The sequence below is a fragment of the Sminthopsis crassicaudata genome, chromosome 1 (genome assembly GCF_048593235.1).
Source record: "Sminthopsis crassicaudata isolate SCR6 chromosome 1, ASM4859323v1, whole genome shotgun sequence".
NCBI classification, from domain to species: domain Eukaryota; kingdom Metazoa; phylum Chordata; class Mammalia; order Dasyuromorphia; family Dasyuridae; genus Sminthopsis; species Sminthopsis crassicaudata.
This window is the reverse complement of record NC_133617.1, coordinates 12089126-12114460: the sequence shown is the minus strand read 5'-3', so window position 1 is coordinate 12114460 and position 25335 is coordinate 12089126. Positions and strand designations below refer to the sequence as shown.

General features: G+C 52.9%; 2 protein-coding genes across 3 annotated transcripts in view; both read right to left on the bottom strand.

The window, feature by feature from the left end:
* Positions 1-536: 536 nt before the first annotated feature.
* On the bottom strand, positions 537-9280 carry PIK3IP1 (phosphoinositide-3-kinase interacting protein 1). Its single transcript, XM_074293401.1, has 6 exons — positions 9065-9280; positions 8227-8343; positions 7359-7502; positions 5001-5192; positions 4810-4888; positions 537-1908 (listed from the first exon to the last, which is right to left on the bottom strand). The coding sequence occupies exons 1-6, from the start codon at positions 9165-9167 to the stop codon at positions 1701-1703; spliced, it is 843 nt and encodes a 280-aa protein (XP_074149502.1). The 5' UTR covers positions 9168-9280; the 3' UTR covers positions 537-1700.
* A 12926-nt stretch (positions 9281-22206) lies between these two features.
* The window catches only part of PATZ1 (POZ/BTB and AT hook containing zinc finger 1), a 58099-nt gene continuing 54970 nt past the window's right edge, over positions 22207-25335 (bottom strand). The window contains exons 4-5 of one of the 2 annotated variants that reach the window (XM_074293329.1): positions 24318-24483; positions 22207-24082 (exon numbers count right to left, since the gene is read on the bottom strand). In XM_074293329.1, the coding sequence (XP_074149430.1) occupies positions 24344-24483 (140 nt within the window). In that variant the 3' untranslated portion in view covers positions 22207-24082; positions 24318-24343. The remainder of the gene's footprint in view (positions 24083-24317; positions 24484-25335) is intronic. The other variant, XM_074293322.1, reaches the window with a different exon arrangement.

The window sequence follows — 25335 nt, the reverse complement described above, 5'->3', positions numbered from 1 at the left end:
TGTCTGGGCGGGCTCGGCCCCTAAGGGACCCGGTCTCGGTGCCAGGGCAGCCCTGAGGACCCAGCGAGATGGCGGCAAAGCTCTTTACACAAAGCTGGCACTGGGCTGGCACTCGGCAGATGCGTGTTCCCTTTTCTCAGCCTCTACGAGCCTGGGCTCCCAGGGATCTCCTTGGGGGAACAGTAGGGCCCGAGGTTCCCAGTCTGGGGGGAAGATTCCAAATTCAGGGCCTATTTCTCTAGCCCTTCTCTGAGTGCCTTTGGCCCAGACTCCCCTTGGGGAGAGCCCTGCTAGAAGTGAGATGCCCCTTCCCCCTCTCCCCCCACCCTAGAGGCCTGAGCAGAACTGGATCCTTTCTGTGCTCCATGGCGCTCTCCGGGGCGACTTGTATTTGTGGCGGGCAGAGCTTGGGCACCGGCCTGCCCCTGCATGGCACGGCCCGGGTGCGGCCACAGCCGAGCCCAGGAGGTCACTGAGAGCGGCCTCCGAGGATGAGTTCGCTGGGGCGGGGCGGGAGGGCTGAGGGCACACACCAGTGAGTTTTGTCCTGTTTAATGTGTTTTTTACCCAGTAGAATCCAGAGTGGTTTCCTGCCTCCATGGGCAGGTGTTAGAGTGAGGTATATAAAACAGGAGAATGGGTACAGCAACAAAAAGCTAGAACCAGTAACATGGCGGCCCCCCTCTCGGGCAGCGGGGAGGATGGACGCCAAGCCGGGCCCTTCCCTCCAGGGCCGGTGCACTCCCACACCCCTGGGACTGCCTGGACTTGGAGCGGGCGAGCAGGTGCAGATGGGGAAGCGCCCCCTTCCTAAGGCCTCGTGAGGAGCAATGAGAGGTGGAACCCCCGGGAGCAAGGCCGGCTGGCGACCCCCATCCAGCGCAGCCATGGGCCGGCAGAGGGAGGAAGCCTACGCGGTGAGCCCTCGCCCTCATTACCCTGGAGCTTCTGCTGGAACCTCCTGGGGGACGCCTGGAGGACCCAGCCCAAGATCATTCACCGATGCCATTTCTGGGTCCTTGGACCGTCGTGGACCCTAAAATACCGTCCCTTGCTCCCCGTCGTCCTCCCCATTTAGAGCTGCTGGCTCTGACTCCCTGTGCTGGCCTAAGGCACCTGTGGCCAGCCCTCTGTCTACACGGAACAATCATTCGCTTTTCTCCCTGGGATGAGGGCTGGCCCCGGGCTGCAGTCCCCCTGGACCCGGCCCGAGCTCCCTCATTTCTAGCTCTCTCGGCCGTGTCTCGTAAGTGCAAAAACTGAGTTTATGGCTTCAAAGGGCCACAAACACAACTGGGAGCTCCCTCCAAGTCTCCCCGACTCACCAGCCCACCCTGCCCCGAAGCTCCTGTTTTTCCTGAAAGAGAAGGTAACAGTCCCTATGTGCCATGCACCCCCCGGAGGCGGGGACGGGGGAGGAGCCGTGGCCATGTGGAATTGGGACACAGAGGGAAGACGTGGCATTGGTCCCCATCCCTGTCCGAGGGACAGCCCCTGCAGACAGCCGCTGCCAGTTATCTCCACCGCCGAGCACAGTCCTGCCCTAAGGGACGGAGGCCCGAGCGAGGGAGCGGGGCCCTCTGTCTCTGGAATTCACCCAAAAAACACCCTAACAGAAGACGAGGGTCCCTCCTGCCCTGGGAAGGGGGCTGGCCTAGGATGGCAGTGGCGGTGAGGTCTCCTGGCCACCGGCCACCAGCTCAGGCCCCCGGCGTGCCAGCCTGGCCCATGAGGGGAGCGTTGCCATCCTTGACGTCCTCCCCGGGAGTCCGGTGGGCGTGAATGACGATGGTTTTCTCGTCCACGATCTCACACGCAGGGTTCATGAAGGCAGACAGGGGCAGGGTGACGCGCTGCATCTCCCGCTCGTAGGTTTTCTGTTCGCGGTGCTCTTTGAAGTCCTTGCCCCTGACGGAAAGAGTGAAAACGGGGAATATTGAGCCAGGGTTCCCGCCTAGAGTCCTCCTCTCGCTTATCTCAAGCACCAGGGAGACTGGCACTTAGCACCGTGCTTGACACATAGAAGGTGTTTAACAACTGATGGTTGGGTGGAAGAGAAAAAGGAGCAAGTCTCCCTGTGCCTCAGTTTCCCTTGCTGGAAGATGAGGGGTGGACCGGCTGGCCTCTGGCCTCTCTTCAAGACCTAGAGCTGGGGGCTCACAGGACCACGTTTGGATCCTGTGCCGCCATTTCTAGCTGTGGGGCCTTCACCGTCCTGGGCCTCAGTTTCCCCCTTTATAAAAGGAGGGGGCTGGACTCGGAGGGCCTCGGAGTCCCCTTCCAGACCTGGGATCTTAGCGGCTGAAAGGGCTGGCTCTGGGGACTCGCTTAGGGAGCATTTAAACATCAGGACACAAAGGGCAGGCGGCCTCCTCCAGGGGGAGCTGCGCCACAAGATCCGCAAGGCTCCCACGGAAGGGGCCGTGGCCCACCGGGGGGTATGAGGCAGAGGTGAGATTCGCACCCGAGTCTCCAGTCTAAACCCCAGGCCGCCTGCCTCACTGTGGGCAAAAGGCCCAGACCGAGTCGCCGGGAACAGCCCTGCCCGGCTCGGCGCCCAGCAGCCCGCCAGGAACAAGCAGGAGGGACACCGAGCAAATGCCGGTCCGGAACCTGTCCCGCTGCTCAGTTCCGGGGGCCCTCCCCTGCCTGTCCTCCTGACAGAGGCAGGCCCCGCCCCCTCCCGAGACGTGGGAGCTGGCCCGGGATGCTCAGCGGGAGGGGGCGGCCCTGGGGGACACAGACTCTCCCCCGCTGGGACTCCCAGCACGGTCAGCTCCATTTCAGATGGGGAAACTGAGGCCTGGTATGCAAACAGCAGGGCTGGGAGCCCCTTTCTCCTGGCCTGGCTCAGGGGACCACAAAGGTCCGTTGTTGTGGCCTGGAAGAACAAATCCCGCATTCACTGAGTCTCCCCTCCCTTCCTGGGGGAGGGGGGGCGGAGCGGCATAAGCTTACAGGCTTTCCTTCCTTTTATCAGTGAACAAGAGCTGCCCTGGAGCCCTGCCTGTCTGGGGAGGCCTCCAGACCCCAGAGCAGCTGCTGCAGCCCGGGCCCCTCCAGGCCGCCGGCTCCCACACTCCCGGGCCGGTGCCCAGCCCCCACGGCCCCCATCACCCTTTCTTTTCGAGGGGCACCTCCTCCGCTGCCCGCACCCTCCCGGCTAATGGAAAGCTCCATCCCCCAGATCCGCAGTAACCCGATTCCTGCCTCGCTAAGGGCCAGAAACAGGAGCCTGGCCGCAAACGGGGCAGGGAGGGACGCCAAGGGAGCCGACCCGCGGCTCAGCGGGCACCCGGCTGCGAACCTCCCTCGCTGCCCCTCCCCGGGCCGAAGAGGCCCAGAAAAGGCTCGCAGGGCCCAGCCGGCTTCTTCCGACGGCCCCGGCCACAGCCGGCGTGGGTGGCCAAGCCGGACAAACTGAGTCCGGGGAGAGGGGCCGGGGGCCTGTCCCTCCCTGAGCCTCAGGCCCCCCTCTAAAACAAAGCTATCAGGCCAGATGTCCTTGCAACCCCGAACCCCAAATGGACACGGCCAGGCAGGAAGACCGAGACGTAGCTAATGCCGCTTCGCCTCCATCGAGCCCTGACTGCGACCAGGAATCCCAGCGTCCTGCTCAGCCCTCCAAGTGGGGGAGCCTCGCCCCTCTGGGCGGCTCTGCCCCAGACGCCCCACTGGCCTCCAGGCAGTCGCTCTCCCCCCGCACAAGAACGAGGCTTCCCAGCGCGGGGCCTTCGGGGCCTGGCCGGCCTGGCGTGGAAAAGGGTTAAAATCGGCTCCAAGAGGAACTTGGGCCTGACCTCTGCCTATTCTAGGCTCTTTGGGACCACACAGGGAGCAGCAAAATGGAGGCAGGCACCCAGAAGGCCCAAGTGCCCTCCCCAGAGGCCGGGAGATGGGCTCCCCCCGCACCCTACAGGGAGGGAGGGGCAAGTGTGGGGGAGGGGCTTCCTGCTGTGGGCCAGCACCGAGCTGAGGTGGCCGCCCGGCCCTGAGCACCCCGCTCCCGAGGTCAGCAAAAGTTTCAAGGAGCAGGGTCCCCTAGCAGCACCAGCGCTTTATTCTGCACCCCCCACTGTGCCTAGGAGGGAGCAGGCACCTCTGTCCCAATCATGCACTAACAGGGGAGACCAAGGCAGGCCGCCCCGCCCCCCATTTCAGTCTGCTCCCTGGTGTTCTAGGGCGGAGGATGGGCAGCCCTGGGAACTCTCCGGCCATCGTCCCTGTGCCTCCCTTCAGTGGCTTCCCCCTTTCAACACCGCCCTTGATGGTTATTTTAACTCGGTGTCCTCTGAACATACCGGGGGAGGGGGGAGGCTATGTCCCGACCCTGTCCACTTCAGATGGCCAGGCCCAAGGCAAGCTCATCGCTGAAGAAATTCAGGCCTTGAATGCCAAAAGCGCAAGGAGCCAGCCGCCCTTGGGATAGACCCTGGCCAGGCTAAGTCAACAAGCATTCATTAGGCACTTGCTGTATGCTAGGTTCTCTGTCAATAAAAACTGGGGAGTAAAGTAAAAACAAAATCCTGCGTCCCCTCGTGCCCCAGAGCCCTAAGCGAGGGCTGGTGCACGCTTCCCAGGCGGTCCAGTGGGACCGCCTCACCCACCCCTCGGGAAGACCACGGAGTGAGCAGCCCTGCGTACATTACTCCTCCAGCAACCTCAGAGGCGTCCAGTCCACATTTAACCCTACGGCCTCGTTTTACAGAAACGTCCCCAGGCCCACGCTATGAGTCCGGACCCTCTCCCATCTGCCACTCCGCCCGGACGCGGCAGACCCACCCAGGCCGCGGTCCCTAAGACACTGACCTCTTGTAGACGTAGCCCAGGACGACGCCGGCACCGATGGTGACGATGACCGCCGTCATGGTGATTCCCAGCACGTAGCCTGTGAAGAGACAGGGTGACCTTCCAGGGGGAGGCAGGGTGACCCCGGGGCAGTCGTCGGAGAGGAGGGGCCGGGGCCGGCCGGGGGCTGCCGGGAACAGGACGGGGCTTACCCAGCGTTCCGAGGTCCTTCTTCTCTGACATCCTCACTCTCTGGCTGACCCCAATCACGGGCTGCACGGCTGCCGACTCACTGTGGGAGGGCAGAGAGTCTGCCACCTCGAACACTTCCCCGTCGGCCCCTCGCGGTCCCTGAGACGCCCCTGCAGCCGCGGTGAGGGGCGGTGTTTTCTGAGTAGGGGAGCCTGCAGATGGAAAAGGTCATTCCGGGCATCGGGAGAATGTCACAAGTGGGGGGGGGGAGGCCATCCCACGGAGGGGAGCAGGTCAGATGGGGAAAGGGCCCCTCCACAAGCAGCGAGGGACAGAGGGTGTCTACAACCTTAGCATACTGTGTAAACTTTAGCTATCATTATTCCCCTCACTAACTGCCTCCGTGTAAAGTCAGCCACTCCCGAGCGCCGTTTTGTCCGGGGTCTCCTCATTTTGGGGGGTCATTGCAGGCTCCCAGATCTCATGCTTTTGCCCTTCTTTGTTTCTCCAGAACTTGGTCCTTGGCACGTAGCAGGGGCCCTTGCAGGTGCTTAGGAAATGCTACTGACTCGTTCTCTGAGCGTTGTCTGGATGAGCGGTGCCTGACAGGAGGTTAGGACCAGGATTCGAATCCCGGCTTTGCCAAGTACTGGCTATGTGGGGGTGGGGGGCTACACAACCTTCCTGGGGCTCGGGAGGAGCCAGTGACTCCCGCCTGGGTGAGACGGCAGCTTCCTCCAACAGCCTCTGGGAACTGTGGGCAGCCCCTTAAGGGTCAGCAAGAGTTCCACCAGGATGGGGGCGGGCAAGGCAAGACTCAAACCCAGAGCTCCAGGCTCCCCCGCAGGCTGCTAACCCTGAACGGCACGGAAGGAAATGTCCTATTCTGCCTCCCATGATCCTCTCTGTCTCATCTGGTCACAATAAACTCTTCTCTTGTCTATAGCTGCAACAGGCCCTAATTTACTTCCGGCGGCAACCATCGTGTCCAGCCACGGGCCGTTTTGAGCAAGTCTTATGCAGACAGCAGATTGTGCAACCCCGGGTGGGGGGCAGTGAGGGGTGGGCGGGGGAGGGTCACTTGATGGGAGCATGGGTGCCTGAGGACCAGGTCCGAGCTCGCCCGGCAGGACGCTGGCTCACGGCAAAGACTTTCTTCCCCTGGGTGCGGGAAGCGACAAACTCCAACTGCCCCTCAGTGAGCCTCAGTTTCCCCAGAGGAAAAGTGGACCTCCCAGCTCTGACACCCCCTGTCCTCAGGCCCCTCCCACCCGGGACACGCCCTGTCCCCAGGCCCCTCCCAGCCCTGACACGCCCTGGCCTCAGGCCCCTCCCAACCCTGACACTCCAGCCCCAGGCCCCTCCCAGCCCTGCCCTCCCTGCCCTCAGGCCCCTCCCAGCCCTGACACGCCCTGGCCTCAGGCCCCTCCCAGCCCTGCCCTCTCTGTCCCCAGGCCCCTCCCAGCCCTGCCCTCCCTGCGCTCAGGCCCCTCCCAGGCCTGCCCCCTCCCATCCCAGACACGCCCTGCCTCAGGCCCCTCCCACCCGGGACACGCCCTGTCCCCAGGCCCCTCCCAGCCCTGACACGCCCTGGCCTCAGGCCTCTCCCAGCCCTGCCCTCCCTGCCCTCGGCCCCTCCCAGTCCTGACACGCCCTGGCCCCAGGCTCCTCCAGCCCTGACACTCCAGCCCCAGGCCCCTCCCAGCCCTGCCCTCCCTGCCCTCAGGCCCCTCCCAGCCCTGACACGCCCTGGCCTCAGGCCCCTCCCTGCCCTCAGGCCCCTCCCAGCCCTGCCCTCAGGCCCCTCCCAGCCCTGACACACCCTGTCCTCAGGCTCCTCCCAGCTCTGATCTCAGTAGGATCCTAGAACCCTGATCCTCCTCCGGCTTCCGTCACTTTGCCCTTTCTCACTTTTTCCTTCTCTGGCCTCAGTTTCCCAATCTATGACACTGGATGGTCTCGAGGATCTCTGGGGCCCCTCCAGCTCTAGATCTGGAATCCCACACTTGGGGTCTCCCCCTCCCCCCCAGCTGAGACCTCCTTTGCTCTTCCCTGCCTCAATGCCCCCCCTACGTCCCAGACTCGCACAGGTTCTTTGAAAACACTTGTTTACCAGCGGCTAGCAGAGGATGAGCTCATGGGGAGTGGCCCCCACAGCCAATGGGAGGGCAGCACCAAGGCCCGGAGACAGCCGCGGCCAATGGCGAGGGGGAGGGGGCGGATCCTGAGGCGGAGTCAGAGGAGGGGCGGGGTCAGAGCCCGGGCCAAAGGGAGGATAAGGGGCGGGGAGGTTCTCTGGGGGAGGAGTTAGGGACGGAGCCAGATGCTAGGCCAATGGCGAGCGGGGGGCGGTGCCGAGACGGCCCGGACAGTGGTACCTGCGCACAGGATGGGCTCGCAGCGCCGCTTCTCGGGAGCTCCCGAGGAGCCCCTCACGTAGCACCAGGGCCCGGCTGCGTCCGAGTCCGGGTTCCGGCAGAAGCTGTGGTTCTCCAAGGCCCTTCTCGGGCCTGGGGCCGCATCTGCGGAGAGCGAGGGGGGAGGGCGGTGAGAGCCGGGAGGGCGGGACCAAGGAGCCAGACCCCGCCCCTCCCCACTCTCCTCCTTCAGCTCCCTCATCTCCTCCACCTCTTCCCTCGTTTCCTCCTTCACTTTCCTTAAATCGTCCCTTATCTTCTTTCCTCCCTTATCTTCTTTCCTCCCTTCCCCCTCTCCTTCAGCTTCCTCACCTTCATCTTCCTCACCTCCTTCATCTCACTCTCTTCTTCTCCCTCATCTTCTCTTCCATCTCCTCACCTCCCTCATTTCCTCCTTCATTTTCCTTAAATCTTCCCTCCCCTCCCCTCCCTTCTTTTCTCTCCTCCTCACCTTCATCTCCTCCTCCGTTTTCTTCTCCCTCCTCTTCCCTTCCATCTCTTCTCACTCTCCTCCGCCACCTCCTCCCTCCCTCCCTTTTCTCGCTCACCCGAGTTCCTCCCTCACTTCTCCCCTCCCTTAAACCTTCCCTCCTCACCTCCTCCTCCCCTTCACCTCTCTGCTCCCAGCCACCCCCTCGTATTCTTGGATTCTTCTCTCATCTCAGAACTCCTCTCCTGGCTCCCAGTGCATCTCCTCCCTCACTGCTCATGTCCTTCAAGCGCTCTGCTCCTGACCCCCCCATTCATCCCCGCCCCCCGTAAAGCCTCTGAACGCTCCCATCCACTCCCTTGCCCACCCGTCACTCGGACCCCCCTCTCCCCCTCTCACCAGTGGTTCGGGTCTCTGCCCCCCGCCTTTGCACCTCCTGCCAGTTGAGGCAGAGCAGTCCGTCGGCGGAGGCGGCCTGGTCCGCCTTGTACAGATGCCCCCGGTCCCAGAAGCAGCCTGTGAACAGAAGGCAGGCGTTTGCGTCTCCAGGGGCACAGACTACTGGCTGATGTAGCCCCGGGCCCCTTGGAAGCAGCAGAGCACGGGGGAGGGGTAGCGGGGGGGAGGGGGGAGGAGAAGCAGAGGCAGAGCGCCGGGACACGACCGGCCACTTCTGCCCCTCTCGGGGGTCAGTTTCCTCACCTGTAGGATGTACCAGACAATGGAGGGGCCCGGGGCCGTTCCAAGCCCACTGTGTGCCTGGGGGCCGGCTCTTGGCGGCCTCTCCCACCCCGAGGATCCGGGTCGGTGGGTGAGCGTCCAGCTCCCAAGCACCCCCCTCCCCCCGCCCCCGCCCTGCCCCGGGTGCTCGGGACAGAATTGTTCCAGTTATGTAAACTAGACGTGACTCCAGATCCGCCCCCCCCCCCAAGCCTTCAGCTGGAACCCCCCCCCTCTGAGCGCAGCAGGAAATCAGAGAGAGCTACAGAAGGGGAGCTGGGGCAGCTGCCCCCCGCCCGCGGCGCCTGCGGAGCGGACAGCGGGAGGCCGAGGCGCCGAGCCAGGGATGCCCGGCGGGTCCGAGCTGCCCCGGCCGCCTTTGTCCCGGCCCCGCGTCCCGGGCTCCAGCCGCTTCCTCGGACGACGTGCCCGCTGCCGGGCAGCCGCGAAGCGCCGCGCTCCCCCCCTCCCGCCTCCCCCAACTCCCGGGGAAGTTGCGGGTCGGCGCGGGGCTCACCTCCCCGGGAGCCCGAGGCTGCGCCCAGGAGCGCGGCGCCCAGGAGCAGCGCGGGCCCCCAGGGCGGCTGCCCCCCGGGGCGCCGGGCCGAGCCGGAGCGCATCCTCCGTCCCCACGCCTGGCTGCCCGGGGCGGACTGCTGCGGATCGCTCCGAGGCTCGCCCGCTGCTCGCTCCTGGTAAACAGCCTCCCCCCGGCCCCGAGCGGAGGGCGTTCGCGGCGGCGGCGGCGGCGGCCGGGCAGCTCCTGGGTCCTAAGGCGCGCTCGCTTCTCCAGCCCGCCCGCCTGGGGCGCAGGGAGGCCCACAGGTGCCAGCCGTGCGCCCCTCCTCCCGCGTCCCCTCCCCCACCCCGCCAGAGACGCGCGCGGGGCGCTTTCCCCGCTCCGCCCGCAGCCAAGGCCAGAGAACGGCACGCTAAGGGGGCGCTGCCCACTGGGGCCCCCGCCCCGAGGAGCCCCGCCCCCCCGCTGGCGCTGGGGGCCCGCCCGGCCCAAAGGCGCGGACCCTGCGAGACCCCAGACCCGTCCCCGATTCGGAAACCCTTCCGCCACTCGGCGCGCGGCCCGGCTCAGCGCCTCAGCCTGGGGGGAGGGGGCGGACGGAAGAGTCCTAGAAATCCAGGTCTCTGGAGAGCGGAGCACACATTTATTAAGCGCCTACTGTGTGCCGCGCTAAGCCCCGGGGAGACGAAAAGACGCAGGCCCCGGGCCCGCTCTCAGGGCCAATGGAGGAGACGTGGGGAACGTGAGGTGTTTGTGAGCTCCGGGCCCTGCGAGCGAGAGGAGACCCGAAGGAGAAGGCGCCGGCGGCGGGGGGAGGGAGAGGCCTCGGACGGGAGGCTGACTCTCGGGAGCCGGGAGACCCGGGAGGAGGAGGATTCCAGGCGTGGGGTACGGCCCGGGCAAAGGCTCGGAGTCCGGAGAGGCGGCGCCGAGCTCAGGGGAAAGCGGGGAAGGAGGAAGGGGCAGGGGAGGAGAGCGGAAGCCACCCGCCCAGGCGCCCGCTCTCTCCAGCAGAACCCTGGCCCGTCCTCCTCCATCTCCCGAGCCCGCCTGCCCGCGGCGGTCACTCCCAGGTGGTCCGGACTTTGCCTGCTCCGCGCCAAGCTGCCCGCGGAGGGTCCCCCCCTCCCCCGCACCCTCCCTCCCCGCCGGGACGAGCGGGGACTGGGAGGGGCCCTTCTGCGGATCCCCAGCACCAAGGACAGCGCCGGACACCTGGGAGGTGCTTAATAAATGCTTGCTGGCACATGGAAGGTGCTTAATAAATGCTTGCTGGCAGATTGCACAGCGGTTTCAGCGAGTTTGTATGGAGGCAGCACACGCAGAGATAGCTCTAGGCTAACCATAGGGGTCTCCTAATGTCTCTGGTTGGAACCTAGAGGAAAAAAAGGGGTCCTCGACGGGAAATATACACGGGAAACACGGTGGAACCGCCTCCCCCTGGCATCCTCCCAGCCCCTGTGGGCCTGCGATCTGGAATCCTCCCATCTCTAGGGACACTGGGATTCCTGCCATCTGTCCCCGAGATACTGTGATTCCAGGGATCTGGCATCCTCCCAGCTTCTGTGGACACCGTGATTCCTGAGGTCCGTCCCTGACTCTGGCATCCTCCCAGCCCCTGGGATTCCAAGGACCCTCACTGTCTCTGCCTTTGGCATTTGGGGGGCTGGCCAATAGTGGGGCGCGAGACAGAACCCAGCGATTGGCCCCAAACTGCCTGGCGACTCACGCTGCGAGAGAGCCGGGAATCCCTCCTCCCGCCCTGTGCCTGCGGTCATTTAAGAGGAATGAAAAAGAATATCGATCCAGCGATTCCCACAAGACCTCACCTATAACCGTAATGCAGATGGAACCCCCAGTCCCTTGAAGTAAGTTTGCACTCTCTACAAAGAATCATGGGACCTTCTAAACCTCTAATTCTAGAACTGGAGAGCAGAAAGGACCTAACTGATGGCGTAGCCCAACCCCAGGAGGAGGAGAGTTAGTTAGAGAGCAGGAATTCTCAGACCTTTCCTACTCACCACCTACAGGACTTTGGGCAATTTGTTTAATCTTTTTTAAACTTGCTTTTTTTTCCTCTGTAAAATGGGACTGTTAACTGTATGATCCCCAAGATCTTCCAGCCAGGAGAGTGCTGGAATCATCTCATTGAGGCCGTGAGAGTCGATTATTAAATGTGAGAGTCGATTGTTAAATGTGAGAGTCGATTGTTAAATTTTCAATATGAGCCTTTTAGCACTCAGAAATTGGCAAGCCATCAGGGCTTGATTTGCAGTTTTGATGATCGCTTAGACTTAAGAAAGTGATGGAGAAAATGTTAAGAAAGCCAAGTCAACATAAATGAGTCAGACATCCACATCCATTTCCCCTCCATCCCAAGAGCTTGTTGTTAAACATTCCCCCCACCATCTCAAGAGCCTGTTGTTAAAATTCACTGATACACTCCTACTTGAGCTCTAAAATGATGAAATGATTTTTTTTTGGGGGGAGGCCATTTAGAAAAGCACACTTTTTGTGTGTTCCTGTTAGAAATAGCAACACCATCTTCTCCTCCATCGTCCCAACAAGATGCTGGTCCTGTATCTGGCCATATTGCCACTAATTGCCTCTGAGTCTTTGCAGTAGATCCTGCCGGAAGTGAAAAAACCTTCCTTTCCTGAGAAGGCCGGCCGCGCTCTATACACCCAAGGGGAAGAGTCGGGGATCTTTTGCTTGCTGCATATTCTGTCTGGCTCAGAACCCTGCCCGATACCGTGTTTTAATAAATGTTTGTTGACTGCCCAGAGCCGGGCTTGTGATTTCTGCAGCACAGGGAACTCCCAGCTGAGGAACTCCCTCTCTCAATGCAGATCAGCACCTGCTTTAATTTACCTAGAGGTGTTAAAGTGATTCCACAAGGGGAACACTGGAACCCAGGCCCTCCGGATTCTCAGACCTACTCACTCTCTAACCATCAGAGCGCACTGCCCCTGCGTTTGAATCATGGGCCCATCTCTACCTCGGGGGGCTGAGAAAGTAGAATGAACCATTTGGAGTCTCAGATACCCTTGGGTAGCCGAAGGTGGTTCCTGCGAGGTCCCGACTTGGCGTTTTTAAATCAACTGAGCTGGGCCCACACCACTGGGCTAATAATAATTCTCATGATAGCTTGAAGTTTTGCAAATATTCCCCCATGTGATCCTCACAACAATCCTGGGCGGGCGGTGCTATTATTATTATTATTATTATTATTATTATTATTATTATCATTTTATAGAAACTGAGGCTTAGATAGTGACCTGCCCAGGGTTATACAGCTAATAAATACAGGAGAAAGGATTCAAACTCAGGACTTCCTGATTTCTGGTCCAGCACTCCTTCCACAACCCAGCATCCTTTGGGGTGAGGTGCCAAGGTTAGAAAGACCAATAAGGAAGTCACAGGCTTGCTCTGCTCTCAAAAGGCTTCTGTATGAGAAAGGGAGATAAGACAGAGATCAGAGACCTCTGATCTTCCAGCTGGGACTGCCAGCTCTGTGCCCCCCCCCCCAGCTAAGATTATGTGGCCACCTGGATTATCTCAATGATCTAAAGCAAAATCAGCTAAAAATCTAAATAAATGCTAATGCACACAGCCCACCTGTGACATCAATAAATATAAGCCGAGCTCTGACCCCACCCCCCACCCCACAGAGCCAAAGCACGATAGCTTTGGCTTCTGGGAGTCTGCCCAGGAGGACTGGGCTGCCCCCTCAAACAGCTTGGGGCTGGGGGCACAAAGTCCTCCACTTCCCTGACCGCCCGGCCAAGGGGCCCTTCTTTTACACTCCCAAGCTTAGATTCTTCCCTCCAAGCCCCACAAATGACCAATTGGCCTCCTTACTGGGACAAGGTGAGCTTCCAGCTCCAACCCTCACCTAAGGAAGACGGTTCTAGGAGTGTCCAGTGAAGGGCTCCCCGTCTTTGGGAAGATCATGTTTTGGTCCCCGTTGGCAGCCAGGAGCAGCCCGTGGGCCCCTTCTCAGAATCATGTTTTCGAACACCCAAAATCAACTGCACCTGACATTCATGACAATAAAAATGTAGGTTTTTTTCTATCCAAATTCAGGGACCCCCTGAAATTTCTCCATGGAGCTCTTGAGAAAAGTGCGAGGCTCCAGGGGACCTCAGGCTAAGAACCCTGCTCTAGAATGCTGAGGAAGCAGGGACAAGTGGTGGGGAAGTCTCCCTCACCTCCCTGGAGGGAGGGGCCTCTGAGCTCTAAGCTCCATCGTGTACCCACAGCACTGCCCCCCACTCCTCCACTGATCCGGAGTCAGGTTCCCCGCATGCAGAATGTCTCTTGTTTGGAAGCTGGGTAACAAGAGCTCTAGAGGAGGCTTTGTGTAGGGAAGCACCTGGCCTAGAAGTCTGGGAAAGGTTTCAGCAGGTAAGGATGGGGATTAGACTACAACTCACTCCCTGCATCCTCCCCAACAGAAACAAGAGGCAAGTTTGGAGCAATTTAGTGTGACCGGAACACAGAGGGAAGGAGTGGGAGATAAGGCTGAAAAAGAAAATTCAGGCCAAATTGTGGAGGGCTTGGGATAAAAAAGTATTAACCTTTATTCTTTCAGCAGTGGGGAGCAGCTGAATGCTCTTTAGCAGATCTCTGTTTTAGGGAGAGTTCTTGGGCAGGGACGGGTACAAATCCAAGAGCATTGAAAGACCAAGGACAAGTTAGGAGACTTGTCTAGTCCAAGTGAGTGGCTGTAGAATGAATGTAAATGGGGGAATGGGATCTGAGAGAAATTCTAGGGGGCAGCGGATTGGATGATGGGGACCAGGAATGAGATGGTGTCCCTATCTTATACATGGTTCTTTGAATGTCGTCTCCCCCATTAAACTTGAGAGTTTCAGGGGCCATTTTCTGCCCATTTTTGTATGCCCAGAGCTCAGCCCAGGACCTGGCACGTAATAGCTGAAACTGTTTGTTGACTGACTCTCTACAGGGTGGATGAAGTAAAATCCTGCCTCTGACATTTATCAGCGGTGCAGCCATGGACAAATCATTTCATCTAACCCTCAGTTTCCTGGTCTGTAAAATGGGGATAATATATGTACTTTCCACCTCTACAAAGTGCTTTGCAAAACTTAAATCCCTATGGAAATGTTACCTCTGACCAATAAATATTCTTACCTGGTCAGGAAGTCGTCCTGCCAGAGCTAGATTGATTTGTTTACATATTTTTTCACCGCAGAGGAGCAGGATCTGGGCTGATCTGGCTGCCTCCTCACTGGTTCCAGAAGGCCTGCATTGCCATAAACAAGATGACCGAGGAGGGAGCCTGTGGAAGAGTGAACAGGGAGCTTTTGGAGGGTCTTCTTGTTCAGGTCCGGGAGGACCAAGAGATCTGGTCTAGTTTGGAGATTCTGCTGAAGGTTTTTTGGAGTAAGAGTCCTGCTTCTGATCATTCTTTGTAAAGTTTTACACTGTAAAGATTACAGTCTTTACTTTGTAAACTCCTTGAGGCAAGAACTCTTTTTGTTTTTATTAAATGTATCCCCAACACAGCCCAGGGCACATCAGAGCTTAATAAATGTTTATTGGGCTACATTGCATCCATTTAGGGCATGTTCATCAAGAGTCTCCAAAATTTTTGGATTTGGGAGGGGCAGCTGAGATAATCGGGGTTAAGTGACTTGCCCAGGGTCACACAGTCAGGAAATGTTAAATGTCTGAAGTCACATTCGAACTCAGGTCCTCCCGACTTCAGGGCTGGTGCTCTATCCACTATAGCACCACCTAGCGGCCCCTCCTTGACCCTTTTTTAGGCCGACACCTTCACTGTGCAGATTGCTTTCTGGCTCCAAGTTTAGCATTTTTACTTAAGCACCTTCTCCAGCTCTGAAGTTCCATTCTTTCCCTCACTTGTCACTGATGAAGCCCTTAGATATTATTGTTTAGTCATTTTGATCATGACCAGAGTGCTTTGCCATTTTACAGATGAGGAAACTGAGACCAACAAGGTGAAGTGACTTGCCTAGGGTCACCCAGCTAGCCTCTGAGGCTGGATTTGAACTCAGTTCTTCCTGACTCCTTGCCCACTACTCCAGGGGCCCGTTGTGCCACCCAGTTGTCTGGTCCTTAGCTGGGAAAGGGCTTTGCCCGCCGATGGAGAGCTCTGCCTGGAAATCTGTGAACAACAATACCCGGTTATAGACATTCATCTCATCGGGAGCTGGCATCCCAGAGACTGGCAAAAGACTGGGAAAGGAATTCTTTCCTGCTTAGTCATCTCTCTGGTCGGTGATCTCTCCTTCCTAATCAAGGTAGCATTCTTCCTTGGATTAAAGAACCCAATACCTTCAGTCATGGTCGGGTGATTTTAATGAAAAATTTACTTTGTCCCATTAAAAATTGGTCCACGTTCATGTTCGTGGATCTGCCCCCTCCCATCCGCCATCTTGCTCTGCGTTTTTCCCTCTAGGGCCAAGCAGAAGCACCAGGGCACAGCTTCCAGTGCCTGAAGGCGGCTCTCCTGTGCTCCCAAGACTTTTCTTCAGGCTGATCGTCCTGTTCTGTCAACCGGTCCAAGATCTTGAAGGCCTCCCTTCATCCCGAGTACCTTCCAGCGTGTCAAAGACTTTCCTAACACTGCGTGCTTAGAAGTGAATTGGATATTCCCTTGGGAGGCCAGGCTGATTTATGAAGGGGGAGAATGACCTTCTCTAGGCTGGGACCGTGACGCTCAGTCTCTCTGGATGTTCCCAGCTCCCATTAGCTTCTGGTTGCCCCTGACTTCTCTTGAACTTGCAGTCCATTAACTCTTGGCCCCATTTTTTTTCAGAATACCTTCTGTCTAACCACATCTTGTACTGGGCGTTGTTGCTTTTAGAATGTGTTTGCTCTTATTCAAGCATTTAATCCTAACTCTAATCCTTAAAAAAAAAATTAAATAAAACTCAAGGAAGTGGCTCAGTGGAAAGAATACAAGACTTGGAGGCAGAGAGACCCCTCTTCCTGAGTTCAATCCAGCCTCAGACATTTACTAGCTGTGTGACTCTGGGCAAGTCACTTAATCGTATTTTCCTCATTCTCCTCATCTGCAAAATGATCAAGAGAAGGAAATGGCCAACCACTCCAGCCGAGAAAGCCCCAAATGGGGCCGCAAAGAGTCAGATAGAACTAAAACAACGAGACAACAGGAATCAACAATCCAAGCTGTCGAGATCTTTTTGGATCCCGACTCTGTCATCTGGTGAATTTGATCTTGCTTCTTTGTGTTGTCTTATCGTTCTATAAGAAATGATGGGGGCAGCTAGGTGGCCAGTGGATGGAGCACCAGCCCTGAAGTCAGGAGGACCCTTCCTAGCTGTGTGACCCTGGGCAAGTCACTTAACCCCAGCCTCAGGGAGAAAAAAAAAAGAGAGAGAGAGAGAGGACAGAGTTTATTCCTTATTTTTGTATCCTGGATGTGGGGTGAATTCCCTTCTCAAAATCACGCAAAAATAAATTACATGTCATTTCAAAGGAAACTGATTTCTTTGAAAGAGTTATCAGAACTTTGTTTTAAGTTGGGAGAAAGGAGGAGGCCAGGAGCCGTGTGGAGGAGAGCTGCAAAGGAGCATGGGAAACACAGAATTTTTAGAGTCAGGTGTGACAACGGTAACTCACATTGGTCCAGGACTGGGCCCAATTCAGGCCTTGCCATGGTTCAGAATCAAGACTAGAACAAAATGGAAGACCAAGAGAAGGCTACTGCTCCACAACAGCGTGGAAAGGAAGCTCAGAAAATACAGAGAATGGGTCAGTTGGTCCTGTAAGGGCCAGCCTCTTGGTTCATCACAGAAGAGTGTTTTTTCTACCTGGATGGAGAGTGATTCCTGCTGTGCCCCAGCTATTCCTGTACCAGACCCGTATACACTTAGGATGTCATTGGATCCATTCACTGGCTTTGAGGAAGTTGAGTAAATTTCCAGCTGCCCCAAGTTGTAATTAAACACCAGATTAGCTGTGGACACACCTTTATGTGAGACTTTAAGAAGTGACCATCTTATTAGAACCTCTAAAATGGCAACTGCCATTTAGGTGTTGAAGGAAAAGAAATCAGCTCTTGAAGGCAAAGATGGCGACCTTAAAGAATTATTATTATTATTATTATTACTGAGGCAAATGGGATTAAGTGACTTGCCCAGGGTCACACAGCTAGGAAGTCCTCCTGACTTCAGGGATGGTGCTCTATCCAGTGCGCCACCTAGCTGTCCCCCTTAAAGAATTTTTAAAAAAGAATCAACATGACCAGTCCCTAGAAGTAAAAACAGAAGGAAATCTCTGGCCTATGAATAATTACCATCTGGGTGGCAGTTTATACATCTTAGTTTACATTTAATTTATATATGTTAGTTTATACATTTTGATTCACAGAATTAATGAAAAATTAATTATTAAGCACCTACTGTATGCTAGGCACAGTGCTAAGTCTTGGAGTTACAAAGGCAAAAATGAAACAGTTCCTCCAGGAACTTCAATTACAAAGGGAAGTGGCAGCCAAGGAGCCAAGTGACATGGGAAGATCCGGGGATGGAGAGTAGAGAATCTTTTGCCTCTTTTTTGTGGCTCTAACACTTAGCATAGTGCCTGACACACTTATTGTTGGGGGGGTTTAATTTTGTTTTTTTATTATAGCTTTTTATTGACAAAACATTTGCATGGGTAATTTTTCAGCATTAAAAATTGCAAAACCTTCTGTTCCAAATTTTCCCCTCCTTCCCCTCACCCCCTCTCCCAGATGGCAGATAGTCCCATACATGTTCAATATATTAAAATATATGTTAAATCCAACATATGTAGACGTATTTATAGTTATCTTGTTGCACAAGAAAAATTGGATCTAGAAGAAAAAAAAAAAAAACCTGAGAAAGAAAACAAAATGCAAGCGAACAACAGAGAGAGTGAAATGCTATGTTGCTGACATACTTGTTGCCGTTCAGTTGTTTTCAGGCACGTCCAGCTCTGCATGACCCCATTCGGGTCAGATAGCACAGTGGTTTGCCATTGCCTTCCCCGGCTCATTTTACACATGAGGAACCTGAAGCAAGTAGGGCTAAGTGTCTTACCCAGTGTCCCACAACTTGTAAGTGTCTGAGGTTGGATTTGAACTCAGGTTTTCCTGATTAGGCCTGGGGCTCTAACCATTGTAGCAGCTGGTTGTTCATCATCTTTTTTGATGAAATTTCAATAGAAATGACCTGGGAAAAGTCATTAAACTTCTATTACTTTTTTAAAGTAAACATTCTTTGGATGCTTGAGCAAGTGGCTAAAAAGACCGCTTTTTGTAATTGAATAAGAAGATTGGCTTGTCGCTCATTCTCTATAGACTGACTTATTATTGCTATTATTCAAAACAACAAGGATTATAATAATCATCTTGGGACACTTCTGCACGATGCAGTGGCAAAGAAGGCTCGATGGAGGAAAAGTCAGCACAAGGAAGCAGAATTTGTTGCTCTGGGTCACTGAGATTTGACAGGGTAGCACCCAGGACTGGGAATAGGCAAACCTTATCAGAAGGAATAGGATGGGTCAAAGGGGGCAAGATCAGAGGGCTACACAGGAAATTAAAGGGGACACAGTTTTCTTCTGTTTCGAGGCAGCCCCACAGCACTGAGAAGGAAAAACAGGCGGGCAGGGAGCTAAAGCTCCACAGAACGCCATCTCTCCAATAAGCCAATAGGGAGCTGAGTTCTGAACCCAAGCTCCCATGTGAGAGCCCGTTCCTCTGGTGCGTGTGCAGATGGGGATTGCCTGCCTGGGCTTCTACTTAATCCATTTAAAACTGAGCCCAGTTTCTACCTTCTCTCATTCCAGGGTGGAAAGTTTGGATTAAAAACATTACATGTTTATCACAATGGCTCAGCCCCCATCCTAGGAAGATGCTTATCTCCTGTCCAGACCCAGAGCACACTGACCTGAGGCTCTGAGAGGCTGGCCATCCCCCCTCCTGCAGTGATGGCTCCCAGCTATTGCAGTCATTCTTCCATCTCACCAAAAGGAAAAAAGGAACTTCTCATGGGTTCATTCCATCCTGGACACCATAGTCTGGTCAATCACCAGGAAAAACCTTCTCATCGGGGGCTCTCTCTTCTCCTGTTTCCAACCTTTCTCTGTGCTATCCCGATCCCAGCCTAGAGTCCCTATAACTCCTGTGCAATTGCATTGCCCTTATTGGGGTTTTCCACCATGGCTCTGGGGAACAACCAGGAAAAAAAGACACAAAATCTCACCTCCTTCTAAAATGGCTTCGGGAGCATCATGGCCCCCAGGAAGCCTCTGCTCTGTTCCTTTGGCCAAGTCCTTCCAGATCCAAAGCAGCCTCTTTGGCGCCCAACAAACGCAATGGGGAAAGTGCCAGCAGCTTGCCTCCAGCGGACCTGGTATCAACAAGTTATCCATGTGATAAAATCCTGGAACAAAGAGCGTCAATGGTTCCTCATTTCCTCCAACGTCAAGTACAAACTCCTCTCTTTGGCTCCCAAGCCTCTCTCATTCTGGCTCCTTTCCAGGCCTTTTTGCACTAACTCCCACCACTTCTCTGTCCAACCACATCAGCCTAGTCACCGTCCCCCACACTGTCCCCCATTCCTGGAACAGCCTCTCTCCCTCGTCTCCAGCTTTCAGAATCGATGGCCTCCTTCAAATTTGAAGTCATGGGCCTCTTCCCACATGAAGTCTTTACTATCTCCTCACCATCCCACTTCCCCCAGCTATCTGCCTCCCTCCACCCATCATATGGACAGCTAAGTGACACAGTGGATAGAATGTCCAGTCTGGAGCCAGAAAGGCTCATCTTCCAGAGTACAGATCTGGCCACAGACACTTCCCAGCTGTGTGACCCTGGGCAGGTCACTTCACCCTGTGTGCCTCAGTTCCCCCATCTGTAAAATGGGCTGGAGAAGGAAATGGCCAACCTCTCTAGTGTCTCTGCCAAGAAAACTCAGTCTGAATAGCAATCATCTCAAATTACCTTCTAACTACTTTGGCTGTATGTTGTATTAATTTATATTTATAGTTATTTATATTTATATATTATATGTTATATATATATAATATATTTATATTTATAAATTATATGACTTTTCCCAAAAGAGAGTAAGCTCTTTGACATTCTGTAACATTCTCTCCAGGCTGTCCTTTCATATTCTCTCCCAGATGGCCAGGGACACCCATGGGAGACCCTTTCTCTGCCAGCATCAGCCAGCAGCCCTCTCTCTTCCATTAATGTTTTCTCCGTCGTGTCCGGATCCTTGTGGCCATAATCTATAGATCAGCATCCACTCCCCCTCCTCCCCAATTACTCAGTATCTCACTCTTGGTCTTCTCCTCCGCTTCTATCCCAAGCCTGTACCAATTTCTTAATTGTCTTAACTTCTAGGATCTCTGCTACCCGTCTGCCTCTACCACATAATGCCCTCCCATTCCATAAGCATTGTTTAAGCACCTGCTGTTGCTGGGGATCCTAATGCCTTGGCCCCCGGCTACCCTCAGGAAGCTTATGGTCTCCTGGATAGCACAGGGGAGAGAGCACGGGAGTCATGGGCAGGAAGACCTCAGGTCAAATATGTTCTTAAATCAGACCTAGAGAGTAGAGGGGTCCATGTCTGCTGAGAAAGAGGCTTCAAGTAGAGTGCTTGGGTTTGTGCCGCTGAACACTTCCATGACTCGAATAAAGGCACTGAAAGTCCACTTCTCACATTTCAAGGAATGGAAAGTTAGAAAAATCGTTCCAATCTAATCAAGTAAAATTTAATAGGAATAAATGTAAAGATTGACCCTCAGACTCAAAAATTCACCTTCAATAGGAAAGATGGAGAGATGTATTTATAAAACAGTTCATCTGAAAAAGATCTTGGGGGAATGATAGACCACAATTTTTCTCCAATCAGTTCAACACTATCATTGCTTCTGGACAAGGTATATGTTTGTCTCTCCCAAGGTTCCACTCATGACTCCTGTGATTTACAAACCCAAAAACACTTCCCTGGCCACTGATCCTTAGTTAGGTGGCTCAGATGGCCGGGCTTATTTATATTCAGGAAAATCCAAGTTCAAATGTGGCTTTGGAAATTTACAAACTGTATGACTGAGCAAGTCACTTAATTTCTCTCATTTTCCTCACTTATAAAATGGAATTTATCTCCCAGGATCGTGATGAGGATCAAATGAGATATGATTTTTTTTCTTTTTCTTTTTTTTTTTTTTTGAGATATGATTTAATAAAGTACTTAACAGAGTGGCTGGCACATTAACTTAATAAATATTTGTTTTCTTGGGTCCTTCCTTCCTTCCTTCCCTTCCTTTTCCTCCCTCTTTCTCCCTTTTTTCCCCTTTTCTCCCTTTCTTCATCCTTCCCTTCCTTTTCCTTTAATATAAATCCTGTTTTGCTTTTGTGCTTGTATCCCCTGCACTTAGCATAATATTTGTTCAGTTATTTTCAGTCTTGTCCCGTTTGACCCCATTTGGAGTTTTCTTGGCAAAAGTATCAAAGTGGTTCACCATTTTCTTCTCCAGTTCATTATATAGATGAAGAAACTGAGGAAAACAGGGTTAAATGACTTGCCCACAATCACACTGCTAGTAAGTGTCTCAGACTGGATTTGAATTCAGATCTCCCTAACACCAGGTCTATTACTCTATTCACTGAACCACTCACCTAAATTTGGCTTAATACAGTAAGGGCTTAATAACTGCTTTTCATTCATTTATTCATTTAATTGATGTCAAAAAATTTAATATGATTCTAGGCTACATTGAGAGACACAGGACTTGGGAGCTGATAATCACACTGTATTCTCATTCGATCCGATAGAGTAATGAGTTCTCTTTCAGACGCCCTATTTTAGGACTGAATTACAGACAGAAATAAACTGAAAAACTTTCATAGTTGGAGGTCTCAAAGTCTTTCTTTTAGACTTAGGCAATTTTAATGAAAAAAGATAAGAAAGAGGTAAGGATTGGAATAGAATTTAAGGAAAGTTAGATTCGATAAATCTTTGATGATTTCTAGATAAAAATATAAAGGAATATATATAACTCATATTTGTAAGAAAACTTTTCAAAATTAACTACATAGTTAATAAGGACATAAAAAACAAATAAACAAAATCAGAAAAGCCGAAATAGTAAACACATCCTTTATTGACCACAACATACTAAAAATTACAATCAATAAAGGGCCTCTGAAGAAACTACTAAAACTGAAAATGGAATGTAAATGATTTCATCTTAAAGAATTAGTGGATCAATTAATACAACATAGAAACAATAGATTAATCCTTCAGGGAAACTTTATATTGCTAAATGCTTTCATTAACAAAGGAGAGAAAGCTCAGATCAATGAATTATGTACCCAACTAAATAAACTACAAAAGCAACAAATCACAATATTACAACTAAACCCCAAAATAGAAATATTTTAAATCAAATAGGAGATAAACCTTAACTCAAAAAAAATCTACTGAAATGATAAGATAAAACTTTGTGCTTTTTTGGGGGGGGAACTAATAAAATAGATAAGTCATTAGTTAATCTGATGAAAGAGGCAGAGACAATAAAAGAGAGACAGAGACACAGAGAAAGAGAGAGAGACAGAGACACAGAGAAAGAGAGAGAGAGAGAGAGAGAGAGAGAGAGAGAGAGAGAGAGAGATCCAATTGCCAGTATCTAAGATAGAAAATAAAAACCCACAACAAATGAAGAGGAAATTAAAAAAAAATAGAAACTATTTTTCTGAATTATAGGCAAGGAAAAATGTTAAAATTAAATGGAGGAATATTTACAAAAAAATGTAAAATACTCAGATGATCAGGACAAGAAATGGAGATTAAATAAACCAATCTCAGAAAAAAGAAATTGAATAAGCTATAAATCAACTCCCAAAGGAAAAAACCCTAGAGTTAAGTGGATTTAGAAGTAAATTATATCTAATATTTAAAGAATAATTCACTGAAATTTTACACATATTGTTTGCAAAAAAAAAAAAAGGAGGGGAAAGGGGGAATTTAGAACTCAAAACTTTAAAAGACAAATGTTGAAAACTTTTTACATGTAATTGGAAAATTAAAAATTTGATTAAAAAATAGGGAAAGATGGCACCCTACCGAATTTCTTCTAAGAGACAATCTTGATACCTCAAATAGAGAGAGCACAGAAAATAAAATCATAGGTCATTATTTCTAATAAATAATCTACTAAAAATAATATAGCATAAAATATTAGCAGAAGTTTTGGCAGTTGATTACAGAGATTATAAACTATGACCAGGTTGAATTGATACCAGGAATGACATGTTGGTCCAATATTAGGAAAATTATACATATATTAATTACAGAAACAACATCTAACACTCAGGAACCCCGGCTGGACCCACAGGGCTTGGGAGATGCTACAGCGCTTCTTTTTCCAGAAAGGGGCCCCTTGATTCTGAAAATAGACATGAGATTTGGCCCGAGCTCAGGCTGGGGGGATCCGGATTTCCCACTTCTCATCTTTCTTGTCTGGCTAATCCCTCCACCCTAGGATCCCAAGGGATATATTATTTAAAGCTTAATTTCCTATCTAGGGTTTTCTCAAAGGGGGAGAGTTACAAATATGAATCAGGTATGGGACAGGTATTTAATTCCTATACACAAAAGGAATACTAAACACAGAGTAGTCACAAGCCCACATTTGACAAGAATAAAGTTAAAATAAGATCTATTAACTAATCGCTACGGTAACGATCTGTTGGATGCTGATACTTAAACCTCAATAGAACACAAAGCCATTTGCAAGACTGCTGAGTAGTATCCCCCATTTCACCCCAGTCCTGCAACTAACTAAACAGCTATCTATGGGTAAAATGGGCCAAGTCTGGAGCAATCTTTTTGCTGTGATCGTTCGATGAGGAAACTCCTCTTGCTGTGAGTTGCTTCAGGCCATGGACCAGGACCTCTGGAATGCTCAGGGTCACCTCCAAGTCTGGATACATCCCCCTTGAGGTTGACTCTTGGTCACCTGCTTAAGAAAGGACACATCTTTCTACAAAGGCAGTCTCGGGAGTCCCCAGGCAAGCTTACCCAGGCTCGGCTCCCCCCACCCCTGCCATGAGCAGTCTAGAGATGGTGCTGGTCACTTGGTCAGTTCAAGCAAAGAGACCAAGCCTGAAACCGGCTCTTCTTCCAACTGACCCAATGCCCCATCACGGACGCCATGTCATGGGCCCTGGGAGATGCAAGGGATTTATCACACCTACCAAAATACGGAGTCCTCCCGGGCGGGTCACCACATGGTCGGAACGGCCAACGGGTTTTTCATGTCCAGCGTATCCAGATGCTGAGCCGCACTGTCCCTGGAATCCATAGGGATTTTCAGAGAGTCTCTGGTCTCACTCTCACTCTTAGTGGTCAGTTCGACCTTCACTGTAAAGAAAAATAACAGGATTGGGTCAATAATTGCGGAAGCTGCTTTTGACAGAGTATACAGCACCGCTTTAGGTTCAAGACTAAAGAACTTAAATCCACGGGAGTCGGGGGCCTTCTTGACTGGGATAAACAGCATCAGTCCAACACCGAGAGCAGAAACGGGGACCAGACTGGGCTTACTGAAGAGCCCCAAGGTACGTGCTGAGTGTGAGAGGAAGAAAGGGGCAGGGCCAGAGTGGGGAAGTTCTGATGATGAGCAAGTAACCCCAGAGATCCCAGGAAGGTTCTTGTTCTGGTTCTTGGCCAGGCCATGGATGCACAGACTGGGTCAAAAGCTCCCCACTCATCAGAGGTGAGTCTGCCAGTGATTCCCAAAGGAAAAGAAGAAAAGAGTTTCTGGTGAATAAAGTGGAGGGGACAGAAAAGCCCCCGGGGAGCAGAATTTGACAAATAGAGCTCTTCTCCATGGCCAGGCATCCCATTCCAGGCCATGAATGTCCCAAAGCCCACAGCCCTGGGACCTACGTACCCCCTATGTGGTGATAGGGTCCACTGAGCCTCAGTCACTTCTTCTGTAAAGTGGGGGTAATACTACTCCCCACGTGAACCTGAAAGCACCCTGCAGCTGTAACTGATGACTATTAGTGGGGGAGGGGTGCTGTTGTCAGGTGACGGTGAAAAGAGAAAAGAGATGCTCTCAAACGCAACATGGAAGGAGAGACTGATGGGATTTGGTGCCTGATTGAACATAAGGGACAAAGGAGGGGGATGATTCAGAGATGAGTAACAGGAACGATGGCGTGATGGACAGAGACAGGGAGGACGGGGGAGGCAGAGAAGAGGAATGAA

Excerpts from the sequence above, each read along its gene's own strand:
- PIK3IP1 (XM_074293401.1), bottom strand. The coding sequence starts at position 9,167 with ATGCGCTCCGGCTCGGCCCGGCGCCCCGGGGGGCAGCCGCCCTGGGGG. Across the intron at positions 7,503-8,226 it reads GGCAGAGACCCGAACCACTG|ATGCGGCCCCAGGCCCGAGA; the intron begins GTGAGAGGGGGA and ends CGCTCTCCGCAG. Across the intron at positions 1,909-4,809 it reads CTGGGCTACGTCTACAAGAG|GGGCAAGGACTTCAAAGAGC; the intron begins GTCAGTGTCTTA and ends TCTTTCCGTCAG.